Below are 17,076 nucleotides of genomic sequence, written 5' to 3' on the forward strand. Positions count from 1 at the left end.
TGCAAATCCCATAACCCCATATTTTATTCACAATAGAACACAGAAAATGTTAAATGTTTAAACTAAGAATTTATAAAATTTTATACATCTGGGAGGTGAGAAGAGCAGTTCCTGAAGTTTTGGGAGAGGAATGTTGTCCTATATGTGTCTAATACATGATTCTAGTTGCAGGTAGCAGGTAGCATTATTTTGCTCAAATATGCAAGACATTCCATGAAAAAAAAAGACATTTTCTGGATGGATGCATTCGTTGCTCTGAAACTTGTATATGTAGCGTTCAGCGTTTATGAAGCCTTTTCAAATGTACAAGCTGCCAATTCCACAGTCACTAATGCACTGAGTGCTGATAACAAGCCAGATGATCCCTTTCCTCTTTAGTCAAAAGGAGGTGGTGTCCATGGTTTTCAAATAGAAATCCAAATTTCTGTTTTTACTTACAATTTACAGTGTCCTAAATTTTTTAGAAATGGGGTTGCACAGTCTATAGTCTCAATAGCCTTACATACTTCACTATTTTGGAGCAATTCCTAGAAACTAGCAGAGTTCTTGCACCATTCCATGTTGATGTAAACACACAAGTTGCATTTCTATCAGCCTGAAACAGTGGTAGCCTATTTAGCTGAATGATGTCATCAGAAACTCTGTCTATGAAGATGTCGCAGTAAAAAAAAAAAAAACGTACAGTCTCTAAACTCATGTTTGCAGCTTGTTGGAGTTAGATATATTCCAATTTATTGTCTAGGGAGCAGACATTGGAAATCAGAGTGGATAAAAGAGCCAGTTCCCTGCGGATTTGATTTTAACAACAAGCTCCAGCCCACTGGCTGCACTTCTACTTCCTCAAGCAACATTTTTTATTTCCCCCTAACCTGGCCACTGGCATCAGATGACACCAAGATTTGAAGGCCAGGTTCACAAAACTAGCAGAGATCATCCAGCCTCAGCTGCAAGTAATCCTGTATGTTGGTTTGTGTGTGATCTCTATATTCTAATAGTGTTGGGCAATGTTATGCAATAACGCTGGTTGCTCTGATGTCCATATGGCATTTGGGTTTAAAAAATAAATACTATTCTGACACTGTGTGCTACTTCTGTGCTGCTATCTTGGATCTCTTTTAAGGGGTTTGAGTGTGGAAACATTGGGTATAAAAAGTCTGAGGCGCTCAGGGGGTAACATGGCCAAGATACAGCACAAGCAGAGTGTGGAAATTCAGCAGGAGAGCAGAAGAGGACAATGCTGTGCCTAACAGTAATGCTAATGATAATAACACAGCAAACATTCCTGACAAAAGTATTAATGCTAATTATTACACTGGTGCTGGCTTACTCATGCAAAACAGTGAGTCAAGCAACTTGATAAAAGTGGAGAAAACAGAGAAAATATGGAAAAAAGGGCAAGATAAAAACTCTAAATAAATGGCAATAATAATAGAAAACCTAAAAATCTGAGAATGCTGTAGTGTTAGACAGTGAAATGCCAGCATTCAGTATAGATGATACAGGATAACTATTTCTACACATAAAACTGGATTGAAAAAATCTGTCATGGACACTGAGAGACTGGACATGTCAGTGTATAGACTGTACACCCCTGCATCCTGAGCAAACACTGGACAAATACTTGGAACTATAATCCTGATCTACTACATATTCTAACTATAGGCTTTCTACAGTAATTGGATTTAAAAGTTTTTGGGTGAGGGTTTATATGGTTATAAATATTAAATAGGCAAATATGAGCTACTCATGTTACGACATGTTGTGAATGCTAAAAGTTTCATACTTAAGAGGATGCTCTTTTCTTTATCTTACCTCAGTGTCTTGAGTTTACAGTGAGGATTCTCCAGTACAGCAGAGAGACACTTCACTCCTGAGTCTCTGGTTTCATTCCTAGACAGATCCAGTTCTCTCAGGTGTGAGGGGTTTGATCTCAGAGCTGAAGTCAGAGCAGAACAACCTTCATCTGACACATCACAATCACACAACCTGTAGAGAGACAATGACACACACTTTACTCTCTCAGAACAAATAAGTTCAGCATGAAATGTTTCATTAAATACAGTAGATGTGGCTAGTGCTACTTCATCCGTGTTGGCAAGTAAAGCAAAGCTCCATCATTTATATTAGCCATTCAACAAATATTCATTTTGTTTAATTAATATTTTTAATTAATATTTATGCCAGTGGGTCTTGGACTGTTTTAAATTAACTATGTCTAAATCAATCTGTATTCTTCTTCTTTCAGCTTCTCCCATTAGGGGGCGCCACAGCAGATCATCCGTCTCCATACCCCCCTGTCCTCTACATCTGCCTCTTTCAAACCAACTACCTGCATGTCTTCCCTCACCACATCCATAAACCTCCTCCTTGATCTTCCTCTTTTCCTCCTTCCTGGTGGCTCCATCCTCAGCATTCTCCTACTGATATACCCCATGTCCCTCCTCTGCACATGTCCAAACCATCTCAATTTCACCTCCCTGACCTTGTCTCCAAAACATCCTACATGTGCTGTCCCTCTAATAAACTCATTTCTAATCCTGTCCATCGTCGTCACTCCCAACGAACATCTCAACATCTTCAGCTCTGCTACCTCCAGCTCCACCTCCTGTCTTTTACTCAATGCCACTGTCTCTAATCCATACATCATCTCAGGTCTCACAGGTTCTCTGACACACCAGACTTCCTCATACAATACCACAACTCATCTCTCCACCCTGTCGTACACTTTCTCTAAATCCACAAACACACAATGCAATTCCTTCTGTCCTTCTCTATACTTCTCCATCAACATTCTCAAAGCAAATAATGCGTCTGTGGTGCTCTTCCTCGGCATGAAACCATACTGCTGCTCACAGATGGTCACCTCTTCTCTCAGCCTGGCTTCCACCACTCTTTCCCAAAACTTCATGGTGTGACTGATCAACTTATTCTCCTGTAGTTACTGCAGGTCTGCACATCTCCTTTATTCTTAAAGATCAGTACCAGCACACTCCTTCTCCATTCCTCAGGCATCTTCTCACCTTCCAAAATCCTGTTAAACAATCTGGTTAAAAACTCCACTGCATCTCTCCTAAACATCTCCATGCTTCTACCGGTATTTCATCTGGTCCTACTGACTTTCCACTCTTCATCCTGTTAATCGCTGCTCTCACTTCCTCCTTACTAATCCTATCCACTTCCTGCTTCACCATCTCCACATCATCCAACCTTCTCTCTCTCTCTCATTTTCCTCATTCATCAGCTGCTCAAAATACTCCCTCCACCTCTCAACACACTCTCCTCACTAGTCAACACATTTCCATCTCCATCCTTTATTGCTCTAACTTGCAGCACCTCCTTCCCAGCTCGGTTCCTCTGCCTGGACAATCGCTACAATCAATCTCCTCCTCGTCTTCTTCACCTTCAAAACCATCCTACAGACCACCATCAGATTGCTTATAAAACAACCCAGGCCTTTTTTTGACCCTCAGCAAAGAATTCTTGTGGCAAAAAAACACCTCAGCATCCTCTATTGCCTTGCTGACTTCCCTGGACTGATTTACATTAAAATTAAGATTAAATTAAACTCTAATTGAGTCAGCATTCAAGCCCTATACTTGGGTCTACTTCACTTAGCTCGACTTGAATAAGTCTTATTTTTAATCAGAACTTAATAAAACAGCCTTAGCACACATTTTGACCATTTCATATATTTGGTTGTGCTCTTCTACCTCACTAATGCTACAGCAGCATTAAAGGCTTACAACAGCTTTGTCTTTGTGTACCTAGATGTTGTTCTGCAATGGTTGCTTGAGTTTAAACTGGTAAACTCACTAAACCTTCTGATGTTCTGATCAGTTGTATTCAATCTGCATGGAATCCCTCTGAATGTCATTTCTGACCATGGACCCCAGTTTATCTCACATGTTTAGTGTTTTTATGTCATGCTCTTGGTGCAGTGCATTGATGTGTCACTATTACTAAGACTTTGCACAGAATGAACTACCTTGCTACCACTATCAGACAGCACCAGATTACTAACCTGTTTTCCTCTGAAGATATTTAATATAAAGACTGATTCTACCGTCGGAAATTGTACCGATGTTATTCAGTGAATTATCAAATCCTCTGTGCACTGATTATACAGCAGAACTGACTACAGGACGACAGCCTGTATTTATAAAAACACTTTTTAGTTGATATCCAAACAAATCAATTAATACACAGTATTATTGTGGATAGAAAACTAAAAATATATAATGTAGTGAAATGAAATTATTTTCCTCTTAAGGATATTAGATGTTGAAACCAAAACCAGTCTTACAATTTGAGAATGTGTCTTACTAAGGAGCAGGTGATGTGACTCTCAGAGAGATGATCTTACCTCAGTGTCTGCAGATAACAGTCAGGATTCTCCAGTACAGCAGAGAGACACTTCACTCCTGAGTCTCTGATTTTATTCCAAGACAGATCCAGTTCTCTCAGGTGTGAGGGGTTTGAGCTGAGAGCTGAATTTAGAGTACCACAGCCTTCATCTGAGACATCACAACCAGATAACCTACATAAAGCAAAAACATTCTTCAAAATCTCATCTTAAGACACATAATCATGAACTTCTTTACTGTAGTCACAACAGCTTTAACTTACTATATATTACTATGAATGAAGTTTATACAAATGTTAACAACAATATGTCTTTTGAGGTGAAAGGCATAGAATAGAATAAAAAATATATTGTATTATGTGTTTATAATGTGTGAAAAGTGCCTCGAGTTCAGGACCCTGATGATATAAACCAATTTCATGTATTTGTTGCCTTACCACCTGCAAGAGATGAAGTTAGCTCCTTGGTAAACCGTTCAAAGGCACAAAAAATGGAATATAAAATGTAACCACTCCGATGGAAAAAGAGCCAAAACTAGTTTGGTAGGTGAAGAGATTCTGTGTAGATATACACCTCCACCTACAGCACTGGCTCTGAAACCAAACTTTTGAACAGGGACTATTTCACACTGGAGTTGCCTTTGGCAAAGGAAACAAAGCAAGAGTGGAGAACCAAAAGCCCCCCAATTTGGAATTGATATGTTAGAGTTTACACTAAGAAATGAAAGTGTCTTCTCCTCCGGATGAACTCTACCTGTTGTGTACTTTAAAAGCTTACATTGATAATGAAGTACAAATACTATGTTATTGTATTAAGATGGTTTTTCTGGTATCATTATTTTTACTTCGCTTTTTATTTTTCAGACAAATTTTACACAAATATCTGTACTTTCTACTTCTTACATATTTAAAACAGACTCGTTACTTCAGTGAAATGTCAATATTTTTTCTTCTCATTGCGCCGTTTTCAGCTTATCAACCTTTTTTCTCTCATTGCGCAGCTTTTTTGATCTACTGCTGGTGTATCATTTCCTGTCTCTCACACACCACAGACGTAGGCATTCCTAAACATCATCTTTTCTCTGCTCGTGTTCTTTTCAGTGGATGTTCAGCCTGGATACATTCATTAGAGAACAAAATTTGAAAAACGTTTTGTACTGATATTTTAATTAGGGCTGTCAAAATTAACGCGTTAATGCAAATTGATCAATGCAATTTATTAAAGATATAAATAAAGAAATATAAAAGAGGCAAAATTAAAACATTCAGGGCAACACATGTTTATTCACGACGTCCTTTCTTTACTCAGATAAAAAAAAACAACAACAACGAAAAATAAAATAGAAATTTGGTTTTACGATTAATTAACATACATTTTTTTGTCCATCCCAATGTTAATTACAGTATAAAAAAACTTGAAAAGTATTAATTTAAGATACATATAGAACAGATAAAAATGTGTGATTAAGTTGTGATTAATCGTGGGTTAACTCGTGATAATCATTCGATTAATCACATTATTTTAATCAGTTAATATATTAGGTTCAGTTCCCAGTGTGACACTAAAACAGGTAGAAGTAAAGAATACTTTTTACTTAAGTACATGTCAGAGCCCAAACTTCTTTACTTTCACTTGAGTAAAAAAGTATAGTCAGAACTTCTACAGAATTTTTACCAGAGTCTTTTAAAACATCAATATCTGCACTTCTACTTAAGTGAAGGATGTGTGTATTTTTGCCACCTCTGGCTGTCAGTAAATGTCAGGGAAAGGGAAGAGGCAGGGCCAGATTAAGCTATCAGAGTGCAGTCTGGAAGGACCCAAATGCAGGATGCAACAGATGTGAAAACATTTTTAATAAATGAAACAGGCAGGGGTAAAATACACAGTAGACTAGAGCAAAACCGAAAAACACAAACCAAAAGTTAGTCCAAAGTCCAAACCAGTAACCAGGGTACACCAGGCAGAACATATATATTCATATACACCTATATAGAGATGGAATTAGCAATGTTCTGGGCCTTCATTACCGAGGCAGCTGAAAAGACCTGTGACTGTAAAGCACCATGAACTTGGTTTAAACTCGAGTCGCTCGAGTGAGACACTCTAACTGTCCGCCACAGGGAGGTATTATAACCCATGTGCAGAGACCAGAGTGCTGATAAATTAATTTCTTTATTTACAATGTCCAGAAAGCACCACAAGGAAAGCAGCAAAATTAATACCTAAATATTTTTAGAGCACAGGTTTGGAAACCCAGCAATAAAGAGAAATTTAAATAAAACTGAGGCAGAAAAATAGAGACTCTCCACAGGGAAGTGCTCTAACAAAGTCCCTCAGAATTATATTATTAAGGTCACACAGAGTCAAGAAATAACAGGCATGACACAAAAATCTCAATGTCAAAAAATCTCACAGAACCAATTAAATAAGCTGATGATCACAGACACAAAAGAGGGGAATTAAAAACACAGGGCTAAAGATGTAAACCCTAAGCTCTGCTTAGGGCGTAGGGCTTAGGGAGTAGGGGCTCACTGGTGGCATCTGGAGGTGAAACACGGAAGCACAGTCACTAGCATTTTCCTATATCCTGACAGTAAAGTGGTCAGTGCTTGCCTTGATGGTAACAGGGGCAAAAAGAGCTCAAAGTTTTAAAGAAATAGGTCTTACAGTTTTAATTAGCTTGTAGGACTCCAGATGCAACTCACAAACACTAGTGAGCCAAGCAGAGAAATCAGAGTAAAGAAATGTCTGGATGGTAGCCTGGAGGGTATGTTCTAACTTGGAACATCTCAGCCTCCCTGGGTCTATGCCAGGGTACTGAACAGTGGGGTTCAAGCATTAGTGAATGCCAGATGCAAGTGTAGTATATGTAGTAATATGTTTTCTAATGTGGTAATGTGCTTACCATGAAGAGGACAAATTAAAGTCAAAAAAGTTTTTGGATCCCATGGAACATGTTTCAGAAGTATTATTTTAAAGGACCAATAATTATGGACCATTGGTCCTAGAAAATGTTTGATTCATATCACAAATGTGGTGATTCAGGGGGGGCACCCCTGTTGTCATAAATTCTGAGAATGATTTTTATCCACAAAATCTCAATGTAAAGTCAATTTCCAGGGGACCTCTGTTTTGGTGATCTCTGGTTGCATCGTTAATATTTGCAGATGACGTGGATTAAATCAATTTATCAAGTAGTGATGTCCAGCATGCTCTGAGGTGGCTTATAGTGGAGTGGCCAGTATAAAGATCAGCACCGCTGAATATAAATTCTTGATTTGCTGAAAATTGGGTCCAGATGGAATGATATAGAACACTAAGCAGATTAGTTTCTAGTATTTCAGGGACTTGTTCATAAATCAGGGAAGAGTGGAGGGACATATTGACAGATGGATCAGTACAGAGACAATAGTTACGTGAACAAAGTACCAGGAGATCAAGCTGTAGAAAAAATTGAGCTGAAAGGAGAATCCTTAACTTTATTCTCGATATTAGAGTATGTGTCTTAATAAGACATCTAAGACAGATGATCTTACCTCAGTACCTCCAGTTTGCAGTGAGCATTTTCAGTAAATTAGAAAGACACTTCAATCCTGTGTCTCTGAGTTTAATCCGAGACAGATCCAGTTCTCTCAGATGTAATGGGTTTGATATTAGAGCTGACACCAAAGTAACACAGCCTTCATTTGAGACACCACAACCACACAACCTGCAGAGAGACAATCACACTCTTTATCCTCTCAATTCATAACACATAGTTCAGTTCTGAAGGAACTTTATATCAATTATTGCATTGTATATTCACTATTGAATTCAGACCCTCAGCAAAACATTTTATGAATAATTAACTAAATATCAATAATAAATAGAAAGAAAGACATAGCTGTCCTATGTAGTCCCAGCCTGAAGTATTTATTAAAAGTTCATTCTCACTTAATTTTCTTTCCATATTAGGAAATTGGGCTGGTGGCCGAAGGAGGAGGAGAAGGAGAGGAGGAAAACGTCTACAGAGACAGCAGGGAAAGGAGAAGTGGAGGAGAGTGGAGGTTCTGGTTGGTACTTTAAATGACTGGTAAAGGGAGAGAGGGAGCTGATATGATGGAGAGGAGAAAGGTAGATATGTTGTGTGTTCAGGAGACCAAGTGGAAAGGGAGAAAGAGCAGGAACATTGGAGGTGTTTAAACTGTTCTATCATGGTGTGGGTGGAAAGAGAAATGGTGTAGGGGGGATTCTAAAGGAAGAGTACAGTAAGAGTGTAGTGGAGGTGAAGAGAGTTTCTGATAGGATGATGAACGTGAAGCTGGAAGTTGAAGAGATGATGATAAATGTCATCAGTGCTTATGCTCCACAAGTGGATTGTGAGATGGAGGAGAAGGAAAGATTCTGGAGTGAGTTAGATGAAGTGGTAGAAGGTGAACCTAGGAATGTAAGATTGGTGATTGGGGCAGACTTTAATGGGCATGTAGGTGAAGGGAACAGAGGTGATGAGGAGGTGATGGTAGGTATGGTCTTAAGGAGAGGAATGTGGAAGAGCAGATGGTGGTAGATTTTGCTAAAATGATGGAAATGGCAGTGGTGAACACGTATTTTAAGAAGAAGGAGGATCATAGGGTGATATATAAGAGTGGAGGAAGGTGCACACAGGTGGATTATGTTCTATGTAGGAGATGCAACCTGAAGGAGATTGGAGACTGTAAGGTGTTGGCGGGGGACAGTGTAGCTAGACAGCATCGGATGGTGGTCTGTAGGATGGTTTTGGAGGTGAAGAAGAGGAGGAGAGTGAGGACTGAAAGAAGAATAAGATGGTGGAAACTGAAGAAGAAAGACTGTAGTGAGAGATTCAGGGAAGAGGTCAGACAGGGGCTCGGTGGTGGTGAAGAGGTTCTGGATGATTGTGGAAACTACTGCAGAAGTGATCAGGGAGACAGTTAGAAAGGTTCTTGGTGTAACATCTGGAAATAGAAAGGAAGATTAAAGAGACATGGTGGTGGAATGAGGAAGTGCAGGAGATCAGAAGGAGAAAGAGGTTGGAGAAACAGAATTGGGATCGACAGAGTGATGAGAAAAGTAGGCAGGAGAACAAGGAGATGCAGCAGCAGGTGAAGAGGAATGTGGCAAAAGCCAAGAAAAAGGCATATGAGGAGCTGTAGGAGAAGTTGGACACTAAGGGAGGAGAAAAGGATTTGTAGCGATTGGCCAGTCAGAGAAACCGAGCTGGGAAGGATGTGCTGCAAGTTAGAGCAATAAAGGATGGAGGAGTTGTGGCACTTTCTTGTTTGCAGTGGTGAAGGACAGGTTGAAGGACGAGGTCAGACAGGAAACTCCAAGGACTATGATGTTTGCGGATGATATTGTTATTTGTGGTGAGAGTAGGGATCAGGTTGAGAAGAACCTGGAGAGGTGGAGGTACACGCTGGAGAGAAGGGGAATGAAAGTCAGTAGGAGTAAGACAGAGTACATGTGTGTGAATGAGAGGGAGGGCAGTGGAGGGGTGCGGTTGCAGGGAGAAGAGGTGGAGACGGTGGAGGAGTTCAGGTACCTGGGAACAACGGTGCAAAGTAATGGAGAGTGTGTTAGAGAAGTGAAGAAAAGAGTGCAGGCAGGGTGAAGTGGGTGGAGAAGAGTGATAGCAGGAGTGATTTGTGATAGCAGAGTATCTGTGAGAGTGAAAGGGAAAGTTTATAGGACTGTGGTGAGACCTGAGATGTTGTATGGTTTAGAGACAGTGGCATTGAGTAAAAGACAGAAGGTGGAGCTGGAGGTAGCAGAGCTGAAGATAATGAGATGTTCATTGGGAGTGACGACGATGGACAGGATTAGAAATTAGTTTATTAGAGGGACAGCGCATGTAGGATGTTTTGAAGACAAGGAGAGGGAGGTGAGATTGAGATGGTTTGGACATGTGCAGAGGAGGGACATGGGGTATATCAGTAGGAGAATGCTGAGGATGGAGACACCAGGAAGGAGGAAAAGAGGAAGACCAAGGAGGAGGAAAAGAGTAAAGACCAAGGAGTAGGTTTATGGATGTGGTGAGGGAAAACATGGAGGTAGTTGTTTTAAAAGAGGCAGATGTGGAGGACAGAGGGGTATGGAGACGGATGATCTGCTGTGGCACCCCCTAATTGGAGAAGCCAAAAGAAAAAGAAGAAGAAGAATGGCTGACATAAGAGAAGAATTGGATTTGGTCACAGATACATTTACAAGGACATTTACAAGATGGATTCTTCAAGAAAAGCTGGACATCATGTGGAAAGGTCGGCCAAAACAGTTCAAAAGAGTTGTTAAGCTTTTTCATGAACCATTCATACTTCTGTGTTTTCTTTCCCATAGAATTATCAAAAAAAACACACAATTTGCATTTATTTCAAATCCAATGTACAGAAAAAATGCACAAACAAGCATGGAAACCGTGGAGTGATGTGATGAGGTGAATATCGATGCTTCTGCTAAAGATGATGTATGTGGAGGTGCAGTTGCGGCTCCAGTGTAAGGAGATGTGTTGAATTGTGATCATTGGGTTTGTTGCTTTAGTGATGATGTTCATTCTGACTGTATGAGATCCTGTGTGTGATGCAGCGCTCTGATCTACTGCACTTCACTATAATACTCATGGTTTCTTCAGCCGTGATGACATAATGATGGTATTAAGAGGTGGATTGATTAAGGTGGGACACACTGAAGGCCTTGGGGTGAAATACATGGCCTACTACTGGTATGTATATTTGTGTTTGAGAGAGAAATAAATTCTACATATTTCTATTTTCATAAAGACCACATGCGGTCATATTTTGAAGAATATGTGACAGTTTTTTTTTCCTGTGAAACTGCAGATTATGGCTGCAGTTTGTTATTTGTTGTCTGTTATCTTAATTCTCTTCTAATGTTTGAATTTTTAGAATATTACCTGAAATTTTTCACAATTTACTCTAATGTTAAAGAGATTTCCATGCTGTCTGAGGCCAATCACCATTCACCCCTTTTCTTCACAGAATATTTTGGTTATGTACCAATTAATACAACTCTTTTCCAATGGTATGGTAAAGAAAGGTGCAAACATAAGTCTAACAGTCTGTTCTTTGTCTCTCTAATGCTCAGTGTAATATTTCAAATGAATCAAAATTTCCATTAATTGACATGTTGCTGGTTTTAACTGCAAAGTTAAATAATAATCTAAATAATTTCTGCAGCAATAAATCAGCCATCACCAAGGTGTAGCCTTATTTAACTATGTTAATATACTACACTATAATTCACTATATTGGGACACCTGCCCTTTCCTGCTGTATGTGGTTCTTTTCCAAACTGTTACCACAAATCTGGAGGAACTCAATTGTACAGGACGTCTTTAGATGTGCTTTAATAACATTTTGCATTCACTTGAACTTGGAAACCCAAACCGGCTCCAGCATGGTGATGCCCCTGTGCACAAAGTGAGCTCCTTGAAGATCTGGTTCACATGCTTTGGAGTGGAAGATCTCCTGCTATAGAGCTCTGATCTCATCTCTACTGAACACCTTTGGGATGAATGTGAACGCTGACTGCACCCCAGGTCTCCTCACCTACATCACTACCTGCCTTTCATAACACCCTTGTGTCTGATGAACACAAATATCCATAAGCACACTCCAGAATCTAGTGGAACATCTTCCCAGAAGAGTGAAGCAAATTGGGACGAAATGTGGAATGGGATGCTCAAAAAGGACATACTGTACTTATGACCAGGTGACCCAATACTTTTGGCAATATAGTGTATGCGCAGTGAGAATACGTATATCAAGTTCACAAAATTGAACTATGAACAATGATTGCAATACAAAGAAGTACCTGTTCTCTATCTTTAGAACCCCCATTTATTTCTAAGCTTATCTTCAGTCTTTATTTTTTAAAGAAAGTCATGTGACTCTCAGGGAGATGATCTTACCTCAGTATCTCCAGTTTACATTGAGGATTCTCCAGTACAGCAGAGAGATTCTTAACTCCTGAGTTTCTGATGTTATTCCTTGACAGATCCAGTTCTCTGAGGTGTGAGGGGTTTGATCTCAGAGCTGAAGTCAGAGTTGCACAGCCTTCATTTGAGATCTCACAATCACTCAACCTTCAGAGAAGCAATTACATTATTCACTCTCAAGGCCACACAGATCAGTTCAGCAGGAACGTTTACAAAATTTTAATCATGAATAACGTTGTGTTTAAGAGGTGTGTGGAGGAGGCATGGTAGGTGGGTGAGTGCCTATGTATTTCTGTCTTCACAGAGTTAACAAAGGGCAGTCATTTTCCTTAATAGTCACATTCCTTTAAATATATGATACATGCATTTACATTGTGAACACATTTAGCTGGTCCAAGTGAGAATTTATTTGCTGATCTTTACTGCAAATTTTGAGTAATCTCTGCAGCAAAAAACAACAATTAAACCAAAATAGCTTTATTTAGCTACATTAATACACAAATTAATGGAAATGCACACCACAGATATGTACAAGAGTGTGTATGAACTTTTCCTCCTATAATTAATTGTTGCAGTACAAATTTGTACATTTGCTGTGTTTAGAACCCTTACATTTTTTAAAGGACATTTTCAGCTTTGATTAAGTTGTAATTAACTTTTTTTAATGCCATGGCTAAAAATGTTAATCATAAATACTCTTTTTCCAGTTCCAGTTCTGAGACAAGCCAAGATCAGCAACATCATATAATATGCAGAAAACTAACAAAAGAAAATCTTTTGATCAGATTATTTTCATGTGATTCAGAAAGATGAACTTACCTCAGTGTCTGCAGGTTACAGTGAAGATTCTCCAGTACAGCAAAGAGATGCGTCACACTAGAGGGTCCAAGTTTATTCTCAGACAGATCCAGTTCTCTCAGGTGTGAGGGGTTTGATTTCAGAGCTAAAGTCAGAGCAGCACAACCTTCATCTGAGACACCACAACCACACAACCTGCAAAGAGACAATGACACACTTTTCATTCTCTTAGTTCAAGATACATGGATCAGTTCAGCAGGAACTTTTCATTAAAGGTTTACTGTGGTGTTTCACTGGAAAATACATAATCTTCTCCTTCTTCTTCTTTGAGCTTCTCCCATTAGGGGTCGCCACAGCGGATCATCCATCTCCATACCCCCCCATGTCCTCTAGATCTGCCTCTTTCACACCAACTACCTGCATGTATTTCCTCACTTCTCTAACACACTCTCCATTACTTTGCACTCCTCCACCTTCTCCACCTCTTCTCTCTGCAACCGCACCCCTCCACTGCCCTCCCTCTCATTCACACACATATACTCTGTCTTACTCCTACTGACTTTCATTCCCCTTCTCTCCAGCGTGTACCTCCACCTCTCCAGGCTCTTCTCAACCTGCTCTCTACTCTCACCACAAATAACAATATCATCCACAAACATAATAGTCCATGGAGACTCCTGTCTGACCTCGTCCTTCAACCTGTTCATCACCACTGCAAACAGGAAAGGGCTCAGAGCTGATTCTTGATGCAGTCCAACCTCCACCTTGAACCAGTCTGTTGTTCCTACTGCACACTTCACTGCTGTCACACTGTCCTCATACATGTCCTGCACCACCCTCACATACTTTTAACACACCAGACTTCCTCATACAACACCACAACTCCTCTCTCCACCCTGTTGAATGCTTTCTCTAAATCCACAAACACACAATGCAGCTCCTTCTGACCTTCTCTATACTTCTCCATCAAAATTCAAAGAAAATAACGCGTCTCTGGTGCTCTTCCTTGACATGAAATCATACTGTTGCTCACAGATGGTCACCTCTTCTCTGAGCCTGGCTTCCACTACTCTTTTCCATAACTTCATAGTGTGACTGATCAACTTTATTCCCCTGTAGTTACTGCAGGTCTGCAGATCTAACTTATTCTTAAAGATCGGTAACAGCAAACTCCTTCTTCATTCCTCAGGCATCTTCTCACCTTCCAAAATCCTTGTAATTAATGATGCAAAAGCTCACTTACTCACCACAGAGAACCACCAAAAGAACTCAACATTGAGTTGTGTATTATACAAACTGATATACATACAATATCATAACAGGATGTTCTGTTCTAAATGTAGGACGTTTAAACCCCAGGATGTCAACTGACATGTCTAATGCTCTGAAAATTATTATATTTTTGCAAATAAATAATTTTCTTTTTTATAGAACTACATCTATTAAACTGTATTTCAAAGATTATTTTTAGTTTTTTTGTTACTGGGAGTGTTGCAAGGGAAAATGTTGTGATTACTGTTTTTAAGAAATCAGAAATATCAAATAAAGGTTTAAAACACAACTAAACTTGAACTATTGGAGAATGTGTCTTATTGAGGAGCAGGGCAGGTGACTCTCAGAGAGATGATCTTACCTCAGCGTCTCCAGTTTACATTTAGGATTTGCCAGTACAGCAGAGAAACGCTTCACTCCTGAGTCTCCGAGTTTATTATTAGACAGATCCAGTTCTCTCATGTATGAGGGGTTTGATCTCAGAGCTGAAGTCAGAACACCGCAGTCTTTATTTGAAACATCACAATCACACAACCTGCAAAAAAGCAATGACACACTCTTTATGCTCTCAGTTAAAAGAAAACACAGATCATTTAGGCAGGACCTTTAGTCACTACAAAATACAGAATCTTAATAATTTATTAAATGAGATCCAAAATGTAATAATAAAATTCTATTTATTGAGTATAAGACATTGTGTGTTTGATAATAATAATAATTAAAGCAGATCTGGAGCTGAAAGAGTGGAGTGGAGTCATCAGCTTGAGGGGGCTCGGCACACATTTCTAGTGTTCATCAACCACTAGAACCTAGAGTACATCCTGCAAGCCAAACAGCTCAATCCCTGCTGTGCTGGATGTTTCCTGTTCTTTAGTTTATTCTAGTTTGTCCTCTTTTAGTGCCCAGGCCTTAAGTATTTCAAGCCTAATATTGTGGCCTGAGTATTTTTGCTCACCACCCACAAAAAGCCTGTAGCACCCATTATCTCCAATGCCAAGGTGGTGATAAGACAAGCTCATACCCAAGAGAAGGAGGTTGTTAAAAATCTGTTTCCAGGTTCTTGAATAGAGCCACTCCACTGGTAGTTGTTCACTTTTAGTGGACAACTATTACAAAGGATGTCAAAACTTTTGTGGTGGACTGCCCCTTAAGCAAAGGTCCCATGTAATCCACCCTAGCCTGGCCATCACTCATTGGCATTAGTCACATCTCTTCATGGACTTTATCATGTGACTTCTACCTTCCCAAAGTAACACTAGCATTCTAGTATTAGTAAACAGATTCTCTAAGGCTTTTAGCTGATTCCTCTACCCAAACTGCCTACAGCTAAGGAAGTTATTCTGTTCTACCATGTATTTTGAGTCTGTGGCATTTTACAGAACACAGAGACTTATCACGGCTCTCAGTTCTCCTAATGGTTTCGGGGCAACTTCTCTCGACTATTGTGAACAACAGTACAACTCTTGACTGTTATAAAGTACAGTGAGTCCAATGGCCAAAGGGTTGAACCAGTACTGAATAACCACCCTGACATTGATGGCCACCAAAACCCCTCTTTCTGGTCATGTAGGCCAAGTATGTTGACAACACTCAAAGCTTCTCTGCCCTGGGCACGTCCCCTTGTGAGTCCCAGTTCAAGTATGTGCCTCCAACGTTTCCTGCTCATGAGCCCAAGAACTGGGTTCCCTCTACCGAACAGTTCCAACATTGTTCTATCACCTGGAACAAAACTCAATGCAAACCTTTCCACGCAGCATCAAAGACAGAACAACTGCCAGTGCAGAGCCCCCCTGTTATCAAGAGGGTGTGGCTGCCAACCTAGAATCTGCCCAGATTCAGTGCATCTGGAAAGTATTCACAACACTTAAATCTTGAAATCGTTGCAAATTTACACACACACACACACACACACACACACACACACACACACACACACACATACATATATATATATATATATATATATATATATATATATATATATATATATATATATATATATATATATATAAATTTACACTGGAGATCAAAATTAGAGAACAATTTATAAGCAATTAAACAATTCTGAAATAATGTCATCTTCACTGCTCAACAGTTGAAGGAGTTTTTGTCCTGTCTATACCATGCTACCAGAACACCTTTTCCACAAAATAACTAAGGCATTTAAAAAAAGACATTATTTTGCAGAAAACACACTGATCAAAATTAGAGAACAATAATGACTGTAGCATGGAAAAAGATTACAACAAAATGTTCTGAAGGTTACAACAGTCAGCAATTAGTAGGAAGTGTACAGGCCTCTGCTCTGAATGACTTCAGCACATCTGCAGCCACAGGACAGCACTAGTCTCTCACACTGCTCTGGTGCAATTTTGGTCCACTCTTCTTCCAGTCTCCTCCACAGTTTGGTGACTGTAGTGGGTTTCTTGGCCATAACTTTGTCGCCAAGGATTTTCCAGAGGTTCTCTATTGGGTTGAGATCAGGACTCTGGGCAGGCCATGTCATTATTTCAATGTTTTCAGTTTCAAGGAACTGCTTTACCCGTTTTGCTGTGTGACATGCATGAGCGTTGTCCTGCATGAACACTGCGGGCTGATTGGGTGATGAACGAGGAAGGAACCATATGTTGTTGAAGAAGGTTCTGATAAACATTTGCATTCACTCTGCCATGTAGCTGTATAAGAGGCCCAACTC

At 39.7% G+C, this 17,076-nt stretch overlaps 1 protein-coding gene across 8 annotated transcripts in view; it reads right to left on the reverse strand.

Moving 5' to 3' along the window:
• LOC124375844 (NLR family CARD domain-containing protein 3-like) overlaps nucleotides 1–17,076 on the reverse strand; it is a 63,122-nt gene that overhangs the window by 6,173 nt on the left and 39,873 nt on the right. For 7 of the 8 annotated variants that reach the window (XM_046834515.1, XM_046834517.1, XM_046834514.1 and 4 more), the window contains 5 exons: nucleotides 14,743–14,916; nucleotides 13,131–13,304; nucleotides 12,285–12,458; nucleotides 7,900–8,072; nucleotides 4,401–4,537 (listed from right to left, as the gene is read on the reverse strand). In XM_046834515.1, the coding sequence (XP_046690471.1) occupies nucleotides 7,901–8,072; nucleotides 12,285–12,458; nucleotides 13,131–13,304; nucleotides 14,743–14,916 (694 nt within the window). In that variant the 3' untranslated portion in view covers nucleotides 4,401–4,537; nucleotide 7,900. Of the gene's footprint in view, nucleotides 1–1,812; nucleotides 1,987–4,363; nucleotides 4,538–7,899; nucleotides 8,073–12,284; nucleotides 12,459–13,130; nucleotides 13,305–14,742; nucleotides 14,917–17,076 lie in introns of those variants that run through there. The other variant, XM_046834520.1, reaches the window with a different exon arrangement.

The sequence above is a fragment of the Silurus meridionalis genome, chromosome 22 (assembly GCF_014805685.1).
Source record: "Silurus meridionalis isolate SWU-2019-XX chromosome 22, ASM1480568v1, whole genome shotgun sequence".
Lineage (NCBI taxonomy): Eukaryota > Metazoa > Chordata > Actinopteri > Siluriformes > Siluridae > Silurus > Silurus meridionalis.